Source organism: Sinocyclocheilus rhinocerous, unplaced genomic scaffold (genome assembly GCF_001515625.1).
Source record: "Sinocyclocheilus rhinocerous isolate Xijiao unplaced genomic scaffold, SAMN03320098_v1.1 scaffold95, whole genome shotgun sequence".
In the NCBI taxonomy this organism is placed as follows: Eukaryota; Metazoa; Chordata; class Actinopteri; order Cypriniformes; family Cyprinidae; genus Sinocyclocheilus; species Sinocyclocheilus rhinocerous.
Window position 1 is genome coordinate 125920 of NW_015662004.1, and position 14392 is coordinate 140311.

Here is a 14392-nt window from a genome sequence, read left to right on the forward strand (position 1 = left end):
TATTCTGACTCTTGCCTCAAGATGGCGTGATTGAAACATGTTGTCAAGGTGGTCAACATGATCAAATGGATTTTGCTGGAAAGGACAGTCTTTCAACTGTATCAGATATCTGTCATGTCATGCATTAATACCACTCATATGTCTGTATGCAGAATGTAGATTGTGAGTTTCTACATATTTCCTTCTACAGCTCTAAAGCACCCGGCATAAAGGCCTGAAGGAAGCTGTCACATCCAAACTACCCTGATCTATAAATTCCTGATGCTTCTTTTAAATGTATACAGACTAGGGGCCAGATTTAGCCTACTAAACAGGGCAAATCAGCATGATACCACAATCCCATAAAAGCACCAATGGGAGTGGAAATTGTTATTTGTTAATGCATTAACTAACTTTAACTAATGGGACCTTATTCTTAAGTATTACTTACACATCAATATTTTAGTTCCATTAGCCTACATTTGAGTTCCATTCACACCAGAACAGTTGCACATTGTGTATAGTTGGAGTCTGTAATAAAATAGTTTTAGCAACGTTAATCAAAATTATGCTTTAAATCAATCAAAATGAATGTTAAAGCATTAAAATGATAGGAGATGTTTGCAATGTAGGAAAAATATACCTGGTTGACGTAAATATAGTGCTCGTGTCGTCCTGTGAGAGCGCTATAGATAGATGACTGAGTCTGACATCACAGGAAGCTCAAAGACATCTGATCTGATGAGGGCTGTGGCTTTTCCATTAACTAGATATATAATTTTATTTTGACAGTTTGCTGCCTGAATTGTGTGTATACTGGGATTCTCGTTATCCTTTTAAGCTCTCTGAGGATGGCTGAGCCAAGTGGGAGATATCAGCTGGTGAGTGAGTTCCACTGTGACTCGACACGGTTATTTTTAAAGCAGACCTGCGGCAGGCGCCTCCGCGGCTGGGAGTGTTGTCGGGAAACTCCGAGGCTCTGACAGGATGCGGGCCGCAATGTTTTGAAATGAATAACTCGTCCGTTTAAATGATAGCGGCATGACATAACATGTAGTTTAGCCAGTTCGTTATTTAAAAGTTGTTGCTAATGCTATTGTTTCTTGCTTACGTCAAAGTTTTCATTCATACGATATAATTTACGTAACTCATTTACAGTCCCCGTGCAGGGCAAGTAAACTTAATGCAGGGATATTGCAGATTGGCAGATATTTATGTAGCAGGAACCAGCCTGGTTTGTTTAATTTATAAGTTGACAAAATATCTGGTTAGATCTACTATAGACTATAGAATTGCATGTCCAAGATACTTCAAAAACTGCTTCTGTCGTGGGAAAACAATGATAAAACCATGATTCTGGGACATGGAACATGAATCAAAAACCATGGTATTACCATGGTGTATGCCTGGAAACATGGTATTACCATGAGATGCGTTTTAAAGATATAAAAATCTGAAAAATAATGTAACTTTGTCTATTGTATGGTCCCTTTAACTCTGTAAAGCCTGATATCATTCCTGAAATGATAGTCAGAAAAAAATAAAATGTTTTAAAATATAACCGTTTATTGACCCGTGGCTTTATGGCCCTTAAAGTGTGATATAGTGAGAATATGGAGCTTATACTTTGAGTAAAACATACCTATAGGCCCAAGTTGAGCACAGATATGCAAATTGGTGCAGATGTTGTTATTTATGTTAGATGGTAAGAAGAAATTCTGATGGCTTATAATGTAAATCGCAAATCAATGAGATTTGTGTAACAATACAGCAGACTACTTATCTAAAATGTTCAGTTCAGTTGCTTCAGTCCAGTAAATGTTTATCTTGAAATATTTCTAACAATATACAATTTCTTCTTATGCTTACTTAATAAAATACTTAATAATAATAACACATGTCCCACACCGTGAAGGTGCACATTTTTAGAATTATACTAAAAGGACTTTTGAGAGAGTAGAAGACATGTTGTAGATTTTGTGCAACCGGTTTTTCAGAAAAGTGTTGATCTTGCTGATAATTTTGAGGCCTTAGAAATGCGTGCATCAAGTTTGATACAGTAGGATTTAGTGTTATTATTGTTAATACTGCTACAAAAGGTATAATCCTATTTCAGCCTGTTGTATTATGTGACTGTTTACTTCATAATTTAGTGAATAAAACATGAATAAATTATGAAGGGCAGTTTGGCAGCCGATTTCCCACCCCCCCCTGATTTATGAAATGGTGAAGGTGAGCACTTCTGGAACAAATGTGACTGTTTAGTGTGTGGCCACATAATGAGTGTATGGCAAGTCATGTGAGTTTAAACTTAGAGTTACATATGTAATGGAGTTACGTTGTCATAGTCTGCATTTGTAGGGAGCATTTAAACTGACTCCGCTGAAATTTAATTTGAACTCATTAATATTTGGCTTAACAAAAAGATCATCTCATATTTCCACTTGCCTTTGTGACAGAGTTGTATTTGCAATGATGTCACAGTCAAACTCGGGAGGCAAAGTTCAGGTTTTCATGCAGCCAGTGAATTCTCTTGTGTCACCAGCTGCCCAATGAAGAGGAGCCAGAGGAGGGACCTCAGGTGGCCAGTGATCCTCCGCCCCCTTACAGTAGCATTGCAGCTGACAGAGCAGGTATGCAACATTTATAGGGCCCAATGAAATCCATTTTATTTTTCTGTTTTCCATTTTCCTTTTTTTTCTGGGTTCTATTTTAAAGGTTTAATATTGAATTTGAATGATCAAAAAGGATGTCCAATCATCATGGAAATCATAGTGCACAGCATGTATTTTATTTTATTTTTCAAACTATATTATGCAATAACACACGTGAGTAATCACCATTTATGTTTTTCCCTTCTACTCAGCATATTTTGATTACAAAGACGATGCAGCATTTCCCAAGCCCCCATCTTATAATGTAGCCACATCTTTACCATCGTACGACGAAGCTGAGAGAACCAAAGCAGAGGCTACTATCCCACTGGTGTCAGGCCAAGTAAGTATGGAAATCTCACCCATTAATTCGATCCAGCTCCGGGACAAAAAATCCTTAACATCACACCACAGGAAATACTGTTTTAATGTGATGTAGTGTCCCCTGTTCACTGCTCTGTTTCTCTGCCACACACTGCTTGCGTACAGCACAGGGAGCGTCTGGACACATTCGATGACGTAACTCGCTGTGCGCTGGAGGTACAATAAGAGTGTGTGAGACCGTAAAGTGTGGTGGTGGAGGTGATGTCGATCTAGGAAGGCCCCAGGGTCCTGTTTCTCTGGCTTGAACCTGTTACATGTCTTGACTAGTTTTTTTTTTTTTTTTTTGTAATGTAAATTTGCTGCACAGAAAATTATCTGCACTAATAGCAGCCATTTGGATAACAGCACGGACTTGGTGCTTTTCAGGCCATGAAATGTTGCCCCTGGTGTCTTAGGTTTTAGATGTGATGATAGTTATGTGCTATAGAGTATCTGAAATATTTTTTCTGGAGATATTTTGCTATTTGATATATGTCTGTGGAAATGTCTGGTAATCTGGCACAATCATCAAAAGCTTGTATATATGAAATTCAGTTCTTTCAGTCAGAACAACTTTTAATGGAAGCTCAAAAATGTTTGATGAAATTGGAATCATGATCCTGCTAGCTGTGGAGAAATTTCACAAAATTTCAGTGCTTTAATAGGCATTGCGTCGTATGCATTAACTCTTAAGTGTAGTAACATTTAACTTTTCGAAGTATGCACTTAGTATTCTTATGTTTAGGAAAACATAAGTCATGCACTATTCCTGCATCCTCCGCTGTTTTCCAGATGTGTTTTGTCCATAAAATTTAACAGAATCCATAGGCGGCACGGGGAAGGGTAAGCAATCCAACTATGGTTCAGACCAAGCAATCAAACCAAGTGTGAAAGCACCATGAAGCTACATGTCTACCAAGTCAGCTCTTAAAGTGTCGTTTCATTTTTACTTAAGTGTTTGTGGTTTCTGTGAATTATATGAGCCCCAATGCATCCACTCACACTCCCTCTCCTATTGTTAGCTAATTCTCTTGTTTTTCTCATTTAAAGGGGTCATGACATGGATATTTTTAATTGTACCTTAATGGCCACTTATAACAGTAATAAAGGGTTTTGCACACATTTTTTAAATATTCGCTGATCCTCTGTTTGAAGTGATCTGTTTTTAAAGAGCGGCTACTTTAGGGTTTGTCAGTAAACGGCCACTGTAATGATTGGCTAACGGCACTGCACAGGAAATAGTATCAACGCTTCTTGCTATTGCATGTGAGTAATGCTGAAAACATTATCCGTGTAAAACCGTCATTAACAGACAAACCAATGTTTGTCAAATTGTTTACGGTGTAATTGGATTGCATTGCAGCTGTTGTCAGATCCAAAACAGTTGGCTGCTTCATCTTTCCACAGAAGTTTCTTTGCAAACTCTCCATTAAACTGTGCTTCGTTTAATAACAATATGGAGTCAAATGCTCCGAACAAAATGTGTAATCCTCCAAACGCCATTAACAATAAACCATCCACTTGTTCCTGATGCTGGAGTCTTTCTGAAGTCAGCGCTTCCATTTGTTGTCTTGACTGGAGTAGCTCTAGTGCATGGAGTAAATTGAATGGACATCTGTAATACTGTATCCAGTATAGACAGCGTCAGTGATTATAATGGGTTCTATTTGCTTTTTATGCCACGGTCGCATCCAGTGTAAACAGTCAGCTAGTGGGCAGGGTCCTGTGGTACAATCATGTTTAACTATCCGTCGATGTCTTGCTCTAGAGGAGGATGTTTGAGCTATAAAAGTAGATGTTTTAATGGAACACAAATGCCTTCTATAATGATCAAGAAAGGTTTCAACGATCAATGAAAATTTGATTTCTCATGTTATGACGCCTTTTCAACGATCTCACGATTGTTGTGTTTTAGCCTTGCTTTGCTCTTTTTGTCTCTGTTACACATTTAGATTTAATGGACATCTCTGTCTCTGTATATTTTCCTGCAGGATGATGACTTTGTGGCCAGAGATGACTTTGAGGATGCTGACCAGCTGCAGATAGGCAACGATGGCATTTTCATGTTGACATGTTTCAGTAAGTGTTTTCAGGGAAACAGGTTTTGCACATTCCCATCTCTATCTTCTTTTATCTCCTTCCTATCAAGCAGGAAGTGTGAATGTTACCAACCAAATAAAAAAGAAAAGGGAAAAAAGTAACAGAAAATGCTGGTGATGAGGGTCATGTTAATTATTTTTTTTTTTAATGAGAATAAACAATTCCCCACAATCTTTAGAAAATCTGATATTTCTGATTCCGATGTTAAAATATAATTTTTCCTCAGTGGCATTCCTCTTCAACTGGATTGGCTTCTTTCTGTCATTCTGCCTTACAACCTCAGCAGCTGGGCGTTATGGCGCCATATCTGGGTTTGGTCTGTCCCTCATCAAATGGATTCTCATCGTACGGGTACGCTCCCACCTAGACAGCTGCAGCTAATTTTACACATTATGATTTATTTAGATAGTATATCTATTGGTTAACCATTTTGGCTTGGCTGGGTTAGTGAGAACATTCCAGAAGCACATTACCCCCTATTAGTAATCACCACAACAGCTAAAATCTGACTAAATGATTCAAACATGCTGTAATGTATTGTAATGTGTTTTCTTCATGACATTACAAGCCTGGACATGATCGGTGGTTTTATCCGTGCATCTCTTTCTCACTCTTCCCCTCTCTTTTCATTCTCAGTTCTCTGCTTATTTCCCTGGTTACTTTGATGGACAGTACTGGTTATGGTGGGTGTTTCTGGTGCTTGGTAAGTGTTTTTTCTGCTTTCAACTGAAGTTCATTGTGTGAAATGTTTTGCTTGTGAAATAGGCTTATGCTCTATATCAATAAATGCTAAAAATTGGTTTGTTTTTCTAGTGTAATGACACCTTGAGCATTAAAAAGATGTACACTGTCGGCCCAGTTCAAAGGCCATTTGAAGAGAGGGCTTAAAGGAGCAAGAGGCGCAAGCACTGATATGAGTTTTTATGATCTACAGGCATCCTGCTCTTCCTCAGAGGCTTTATTAACTATGCTAAGATCCGAAAAATGGCGGACTCCGTTTCTACTCTTCCACGGACCAGAGTTCTCTTCATCTATTAAAGGTAAATATTTCTGAGCCTCTTTTATATGAAGGCAAAGCTATTTTGTATTTACACATGGTTACACGTGGTTTACAATCAGCTGTCCTTCCTGTCTCCCTGAAGCTCCCTGTCTTGGGCAGCTTATATTACGGACACTGCAGTTCCACAGGTGTATGTGTTAGCTTATTCGGATTTTACAAAATGAACTTTAAAATACAGTATCCTGAAAAGAGCACATTGGGTTGGGTTGCACATGTCATATGGTGTTGACTTTAAAAGGCATTGTCCAGTGTTGCAGGTCAAATAGTGCAATGACCATACAAAAGTTGTGCTCGGAAGCAAGCATGCATTTTGGAACAGCTCTGGAATAGTTTATAATAATGACTGTCCAGTCCAGTAAAGTGCACATGAATAATGATTTTTTTCTTTTTTTTAATCTACTCTAGTCACTTGCTGGAAATGAAAACACATTCATGGGCCTGCATTGAGCCGTTGACCCAGTGGGGAAAATATAATTAAGAAAAAAAATCCTTCCATCTGTTATCTACTCATCCGAAAGGAAGACCGCGGAATTCCAGAGCGTTGGAGGAAGAGCGTTTTTTTCCCGCTCTCTGCTTTTGAAAATGCAGTTTGGGTGTCAGATAGCAAGATACTCTTTTTACATTTCTAGATGTATAGTGGATGCTAACAGCTCTATACCTGTTCTGAAATCATTAGTGGTTTGATGTTGAGTGCTATTTGCTCTTTTCAAGTCTGTAATGTATTAAACAAACCATATGTATGAATTCTTGTTTGTAGTACAGGCATGCACTATGCTCCCTGTTAACCAGTAGGGGGAAGTCTTGCTTTTTTTTATTGCAGTGTGTGTGCTTTTTTTTTCCCTGTGACGTTTGACAAGAAGGCAACCAGTCACTGCTGGCCACCATTCATGAAGAGCTTTTCTCTTTGTGAATGGCAGTGTGAAATGAATTGAATCTAAAACAGTCAATGCGTTTCTTCTATTCTCTTCTACCGTTTCTCTCTGCCTCCTTACATAACATGAAATTAAAGTTACTGTTTTTAAGTCGTCATTATTGATGTGGTTCAGACGTGTTTTATTGGCCATGTAGTTCTTTCAAACGGCTTATTAATACCAAAATTAGGATCAAGGAATATTTCTTAAAAGATCCAGGAGATGCGTGAATGGCATCTAGCATCAGTAAATGTAAATGTATGGTTGTTCACTTAACATTTGGCCCCATGTTTGAGTACTTGCAACTTTTCAGGGAAGAAAACTTTAATATTTGCATTCAAACATTTCTCCTTTTATACTATACGGCTGTCGGCTGATAGCACTGCACATTTTTCCGATCTTTGAATATACATTTAGCCGGATGCCTCTCCCTCACCTTATGCAGTGGCCGTGATAGGGGCCCGTTTGATCTCTCGCTGTCTAATCATGCATGATTCTGTTGTGGCTTGTCTGCTCTTGTCACCTTGGGTCTCGTCCGTGACACAGGAAGTTACTCTTTTGTGTTGTGTTTTCCATGCAGCTTTGTGGTCGCCCTCTGAATTCCAATGGCTGTGCACATGTATTTGCTTGTAAATAAGATACTGCTATTAAATGTCTCTGGTGTTCAACATGTGCTGGAAATGTTTTTGGCGTATCTTTGTTGTAAGGGTGAAGTATACACAAGAAATTTGAGTAAACATTTAAAGTACTTTGATGAACTTTGTACAATATAATAAATGAATGTGAATTGGTAATTATAATTTTTTTTTAAATTAAGATTATTATCAGTACTATATGCCTTATGATTATTTTTGCTTGACTTTGTAGAGTCATGACATTTAAACTTTATTTTTTTTATGGTTTAATATACTTTCAAAAATATGAGGATAATATGAAAACAAAGAATGTTTCTAAGCACTCATCGCCTGAGATTTTTGAATTAGTTTTCTTGCACACTCTTAATTTGTCATTGACCATTTTCTAACAGCAAAAGCCTTTGAGAAAGAATCATCTGTTACTGAAGGTTTGTTTTCAACTGTTAGCCTCTCCTGAAGTCGCTGAGCCAATAAAACTAGTCTGACCTGATTTCCTTGGTCGGATGTAGACGAAAAATATTCATGTCAACAAGGGCACATTTCTGTTGTGGTTGCGGCCGGAGACTATTGACAGGCGATATATCATGTCAGCGAAATGAAAGTAAAGAATCACGTGGAATGTAGAATATTAAACCGCTGGTTTTGAATACAAAGATTTTTTTTTTTTTCGATGCCCATCTAATAGCTCATGAATGCATGCGAGTGTGGGTTTGAGGAGCAGGCACAGGCTGTCTCCTGTTATCGCCTGTTTGTGCCGTCCATTTGAGGTGTGAAACCAGCAGCTCTCATTCCTCCTCCTGGTGTGACTTCCTGGGGGAAGCACACAGCATTTAATAACCTAACACTCTCCTACCACTGACAATCATCTCCGCAAACACAATTACACTCATGCTCTGGAGTCCTAAATATATCCAGGATGGCTTTCCAAGAAGGGGACCAGAGTCCCATTTGGATTTGGAGGGAGGTGGGGTGTGACTGTGACAGATGAGTGTTTCTATTTATATATATGTTCATGTTAATCTGAACATGTAAGTTCTACAAAATAAAGGTTTCAAAGGAGGTTTTCGCAGTGATGCCATAAAAGGGTGAAACTTTTTTTTTTTTTTTTACATTTTAATAATCTAAATAACATTTTCAGTGTTTTTTTTATATATATTTGATGTTAATATTTTGAAAAAAAAAATCATTTTAATTAAAGTTTCAGTCGTTTTATTTTGCTTTTGTCATTTTAGGCTATTTTTTATATCTGTTTAGATTGTAATGTTTAGTTTATAGTTTGTTTTAGTACTTCAGCTTAAACTAAATGAAAATGAGAAGTGTCCGAGTACATTATAAATGTACAGTAGCTGAAATAAAATAATGTGTTTTATTCATTTTTTCAGATTTTATTTATAGTCCAGTTAATGTTTATTTTATTTTAAATAGTGATAATAAAAAGAGTGTACCATAGCAATACAATGATGTTAATCAGATGCTAATAATATGGTACTTAATAAGGAAGCATGGCAACATCTCCCAAAAAAAACAAAACCTTGGTAGTATCACATGTGCAATGCCAGTACCATGTTATATTTGTTGGACATGTACCATGGTAACACCGTGTTGTTTTGTTTTGTTCTTTTAAACATTCTTTAAAAAAAATAAATAAATCATGCTATTACCATCTGATGCCATCTGATCACATGAACCATTGTAATACTATCAATTTTAGAAAATGTAGCATGGTCATACCATGCATGTATGTATGTATCTATTTATCCTCCATTGAATGTTCCATGGCAGTACTGTTTTTAGGACATATAATTTTGTAATACACTTTTTACACATATTCCTTATATTACATGTAAATATCATTATACAGGATAATCATCCAGTACCATGGTATAAATACTATGGTATTACCATCAAATGTACCGTGGTGATACCATTATGTAACCCCTTTTTTTTTTTTACGTACCACAGCAGTACTTTTTGTGGACGTGTGTAAATACTATATATAATATGGTTATCATCCAGTACCATGGTATGAATCAAAGTACCATGCTATTACCATCTGATAGAATCGCTGTACCATGGTACCGCCTCAGCACTTAGAAAAGTTGGGGGCGGTGGGCTTTAGTCACTTATGAGTCATACCCCTCCCCCCATACACATTTGGCATAGATGTTTTGTTGGTGTGTGTGTGTGTGTGTCTGTGACTCTGATAAAGTCAATCGAACAGTGCAAGGACTCTCGCTGACTGGTTACCGTGGCGAGGGTGGAGCAGTTACCGGGAGTGACGGCCGAGCGATTGGTGACTCATCGGCGGCTGCTGCTGAGTCCAATGTATTCTGCTCACACTTGCGTTCCACACCTCTCTCTCATCACTCTGTTTATGAACGGCGTTCATTCACAAATTCTGTATTTTTGCTCATCTTATATCACCTGGATTCTGCTCCAGCAATCTGTAACCATCATATAAACTGTCTATAGGTCAGTGTTTCCTAACCTTTTTGGTTTAATGAGGCCCCATCAGTAAAGCTCAAGAACCTCTTCATCGACACTGAACCAGAAATATGCAACATTTGAGCCATGTTCTACGGGATATCATATAACATCATTCTTCTTATTAAAATGATCATAGTTGTCCCAAATGATGTACTCTACTGTCTAGTGTGTGAAGTTCATATGGTTATTTTGTCATCCAACATTGTAATATGATAACATCTAATTCAAAATATCAACAAAAAATTAAGCATTAGCATTTTGACGATAGTGGTCCTGACAGAACTATAGTAGTATATCATTGGTTCACTTTTTAATTAAAAAAATTACGGGGCAATTGTCTATAAGTGAATTTAAAAATGAAAGCAAATGAAATGTTTAACATACTGTAAGTTATATACATGCTGTGGAATTTAAATACCATATAAGCGAGTCTGAAATGGGCACCATCATTTATATAAATTTTTATCAAAAAAAGTTGTTTCAAACTTTAATGAATGTATTTATTTATCTACTCCTGTGGAACACAAGATGATATTTTGAGGAATATTTCAACTGTTTTGTCCATACAATGAAAGTCGGGGTCCAAAGCAACCCCACTGACTTTTATTGTATGGACATTTTTTTAACATATTTTCCTTAGTTTCCACAGAAGAAAAAAAAAAAGTTTGAAGGAAGAAAGGTGAGCTATCCATTTTACAAAACACTGGAAAAAGTATACCCCTAAATGGAAATCACTTCTATGAAGCAGTAAATCATGCAGCGAATCAAGAGTCCTAGAGTCTTTGAGATGCTGAAATGTTGGCAAGCCATATTACCCAGCTATCTACATCCACATTTCATATTTTTATGAATGAGGAGAGACAGTGAATGCTGGGATGCTGCGATTGGCTGCAGAGGACTCATTCAACCATCAGCCCTCCAAACACACACACAGACACAGAGAAAGAGCGAGGAGACGTCATGCTACGCTTCCGCAGTGCATCAAGGGAATCAGACTGCCTCTGACTCATGCTAGAGAAACTGAGAAAAAGAGCTAGTGGGGAGGACTCGCTCTTCATTCTGATTTTCTCCTCTTTCTCGCTCGCTGCTCCTGAAGCTGAGTGATGTAATACAGGTGACCTATTCGTCACAGACCACCCCCGCTTCCCCCTGGCAGCCGATTGGCTGAGCGCTTGTATGAATGGGCCGCTCTGTTCCCTGTGGGGAGGGGGTTTGGGTGGAGTGAGGCAGAAGCACGTCACTCGTTCATTGAGGGAAAAAAAACACTGCTGGCTTCCTTGGCAGCAGCTCTGAATAGAGCTCAAATGAGTTTGCGTGCTGATCTCACTCTTTGTCACACATGTAGGCAGTTTGTGCATAAAGGTGACAGCGAGCGTTTTTATTCTGCATGTTTGCTGATGGATATACATGATTAACTATTACATGCTCGTTCATTACAGACAATGAGAATGTAATAGCTATAGTTTCATAATTATTGCATTAATTAAAGACACTTGCATTAACACAGCTATTAAGTGGAATGTATATGGAAGCATAACTGAACCGTGTGTACAGTGTAATAAGAAACAAACCTTAGCAATTTAAACTGCTAAATATATTTCAACCTCAAGTTTCCTGCTGAAGTTCTGTTCTGCTCTGCTCCTATTCTGTTGTTCTCTTCTATTTTACTCTATTCGGTTCTATTCTACTTTACGTTATTCATTCTATTCAGTTCTATTCTATTCTGCTCCTATTCTATTCCTCTCAGCTCTATTATGTACTGTTCTTATTCCATTCGACTCCGTTTCTATTCAGTTCTATTATTTTTCTATTGTTTTCTTCTGTTCTGTTTATATTATGATCTATTCTGCTCCTTTTGTATTATATTTGTATTCTGTTCTGCTTATACTCTGTTCGGTTACTCTTATATTCTATTCTATTCTATTCAATGCTGTTCTGTTCTTATTCCATTCTACATTGATGCTATTCAGTTGTATTTCCATCCTATTATTTTCTTCTGTTCTATTTCTATTGTGATCTGTTCTACTCCTTTTGTATTCTATTTGTATTCCATTCTGTTCTGCTCATACTCTGTACTCTGTACATATTCTGTTCTTTTCTATTCTATTCTGTTCTGTGCTGTACTTATTTCCATTCTACTGTGTTCCTATTCATTTGTTTTTCCATCTGTTTCCATTGTGTTCTGTTCTGCTCCTGTTGTATTCTGTTTCTGTTCTATTCTGCACAAAGAGTTGTGTTCGGTTAAAAAAGAATTGTGTCAAAAAATAATTGTATTCTGTTATGTTCTGTTCATACTCTTCTATTCTAGTCAGCTCTGTTCTGTATACCGTTCTTATTCCATTCAACTCTGCTCCAAATCAGTTGTATTTTGTTCTTGTATTCTATTTCTATTGTATTCTTTTCTGCTTCTGTTGTATTCTGTTCTGCTGAAACACTCTTCTGCTATGTTCCTCTCCTATTCTATTCTACTTGTATTCTATTATTCTGCTCATATTCTGTTCTACTCTATTCTATAATGTTCTACACAGTTTTATTCTATTCTTATATTATTTTCTCCTATTCTATTTCTGTTGTGTTCTACTTCTATTTTGTTATGCTCTGCTTGGCTCGTTTATTTGCCAAGAAAGATCTAGTTATACAGTTGTTAACATAAGTATTGAACATTGTTAACAAATGTATTGAACTTTTGTCAGTATTTTTGTGAATGGCTTCATACTGTGTGTATTTGAGTACATACTGGAGAGCTGAAGCTGTGTGTGTGTGTGTGTGTGTGTGTGTGTTACTGCGTTGGGCTGGAGGAATGCGTTTGCGTGTGCAGACCCTGGCCGTCTCTCTGCCTTGATCCTGAATGAGTCACTGCTGCAGTACTCTGTGGGAGGGGCTAAGGTTGGATCCCCTGCTGCAAACCCAGTTAAACATACTTGCATGCATGATTTCTCTCTCTCTCTCTCTCTCTCTCTCTCTCTCACACACACACACACACACACACTGCATGCTGTCACATCCGGCCCTCAGGTCTACAGTGTGGCCTATAATTAGTCGCCTGCACAACTTATGGCTTCAGAATAATCTAACCAAATGCTTCAGAATACCATTCCACTGAGACAAAGAAACAGAAAGATGGTTGGAAAGAAAAAGAAGGAAGAATAGATGCTGAGCTGGAATCTCTAATGAGTACACCTAGAATGTTACTGCTGCCTCGTGTGCAGTCCAGAAACACTCTGGTGTGTGTTTTCTGACTGTCCTCCCAAAGCACTCCCAAATAAAATGTGTTTTTGTCATTAGGGTGAGTTCGTGGTGGGAGAAGAGGCCCCTCTCTGCCTTTCCAAAGCTATTAGATGCTCCAAAAGAGCACAGCGGCCTAGCAAACAAAGCAATTGCAAGGAACCTCCGGTGACTACAATCAAATCTGACCTGATGTGGATTTGTCCTGCACAAATGTTTGTCATAATTATTAGTGAATTATTACATCATACAACTTAAAATGCTTATTATAAATTCAAAACTTGTTTGGTGGTCATAGCGTGTTTTTTAAGAAGCAGTTTATCATTGCTTTTAGTACAGTTTTGACGCTCAATATGCAATGGTAGGTACTCTTGAGTGGAATTTTAAGGTCACACTAATATCCCTCAACTCATCATGTCTGCATCACTGTTTGCTGTTGTGTAGAATCTCTTCTCGGGATGGACAGTGAGACATACACTCCCCCGTTGCTGTTCCTCTCTGCCAGGAGTGGGATCTCCATGGAATCACTTATTCTTGCCTGACTAACCCATCTCTGGTCGGGTCTACCTGCCTCCACACTGGTCAGGCAGGAGTCTTCAATGCATCATCTAGAATATATTACACCCAGACATAGAGAATAAAATCGAGTCAATTTCCTTATAGAACAGAATGCAATATATTATAATATTAGATCATGTTTTCTTGGAGGTCAGCTTTGATACACTTGCTGGTAGTACCAATTGGAATTTGATTTCAAATGGGTTTCACTTATTTGTTCTCAAACAGGTAGTCCCACCCCAAATACACATCATAAGTTGAGCAAGTAGTTGAAATGGTGGACCGCTCAAATAAAACAAAACATTGTGTTTTGAAAGCATCACAGAGTCTCTGTGCTTACTTATAGTTGTCTATGCACATTAAACTGGGACAAAAGTATGTCAGCATTAAAAATGAATAATATGAAATGAACCATTTTTC

At 37.7% G+C, this 14392-nt stretch overlaps 1 protein-coding gene across 2 annotated transcripts; it reads left to right on the forward strand.

Moving 5' to 3' along the window:
- The first annotated feature begins 785 nt into the window (after nucleotides 1-785).
- ndfip1l (Nedd4 family interacting protein 1, like) lies at nucleotides 786-7737 on the forward strand. Of its 2 annotated transcripts, XM_016537088.1 has the most exons (9): nucleotides 786-860; nucleotides 2525-2612; nucleotides 2846-2976; nucleotides 3123-3173; nucleotides 4988-5075; nucleotides 5323-5447; nucleotides 5733-5799; nucleotides 6031-6136; nucleotides 6562-7737. In XM_016537088.1, the coding sequence occupies exons 1-8, from the start codon at nucleotides 831-833 to the stop codon at nucleotides 6132-6134; spliced, it is 684 nt and encodes a 227-aa protein (XP_016392574.1). In that variant the 5' UTR covers nucleotides 786-830; the 3' UTR covers nucleotides 6135-6136; nucleotides 6562-7737. The 2 variants fall into 2 exon arrangements, with proteins under 2 accessions (XP_016392574.1, XP_016392575.1); XM_016537089.1 differs by lacking the exon at nucleotides 3123-3173.
- The last annotated feature ends 6655 nt before the right edge of the window (nucleotides 7738-14392 follow it).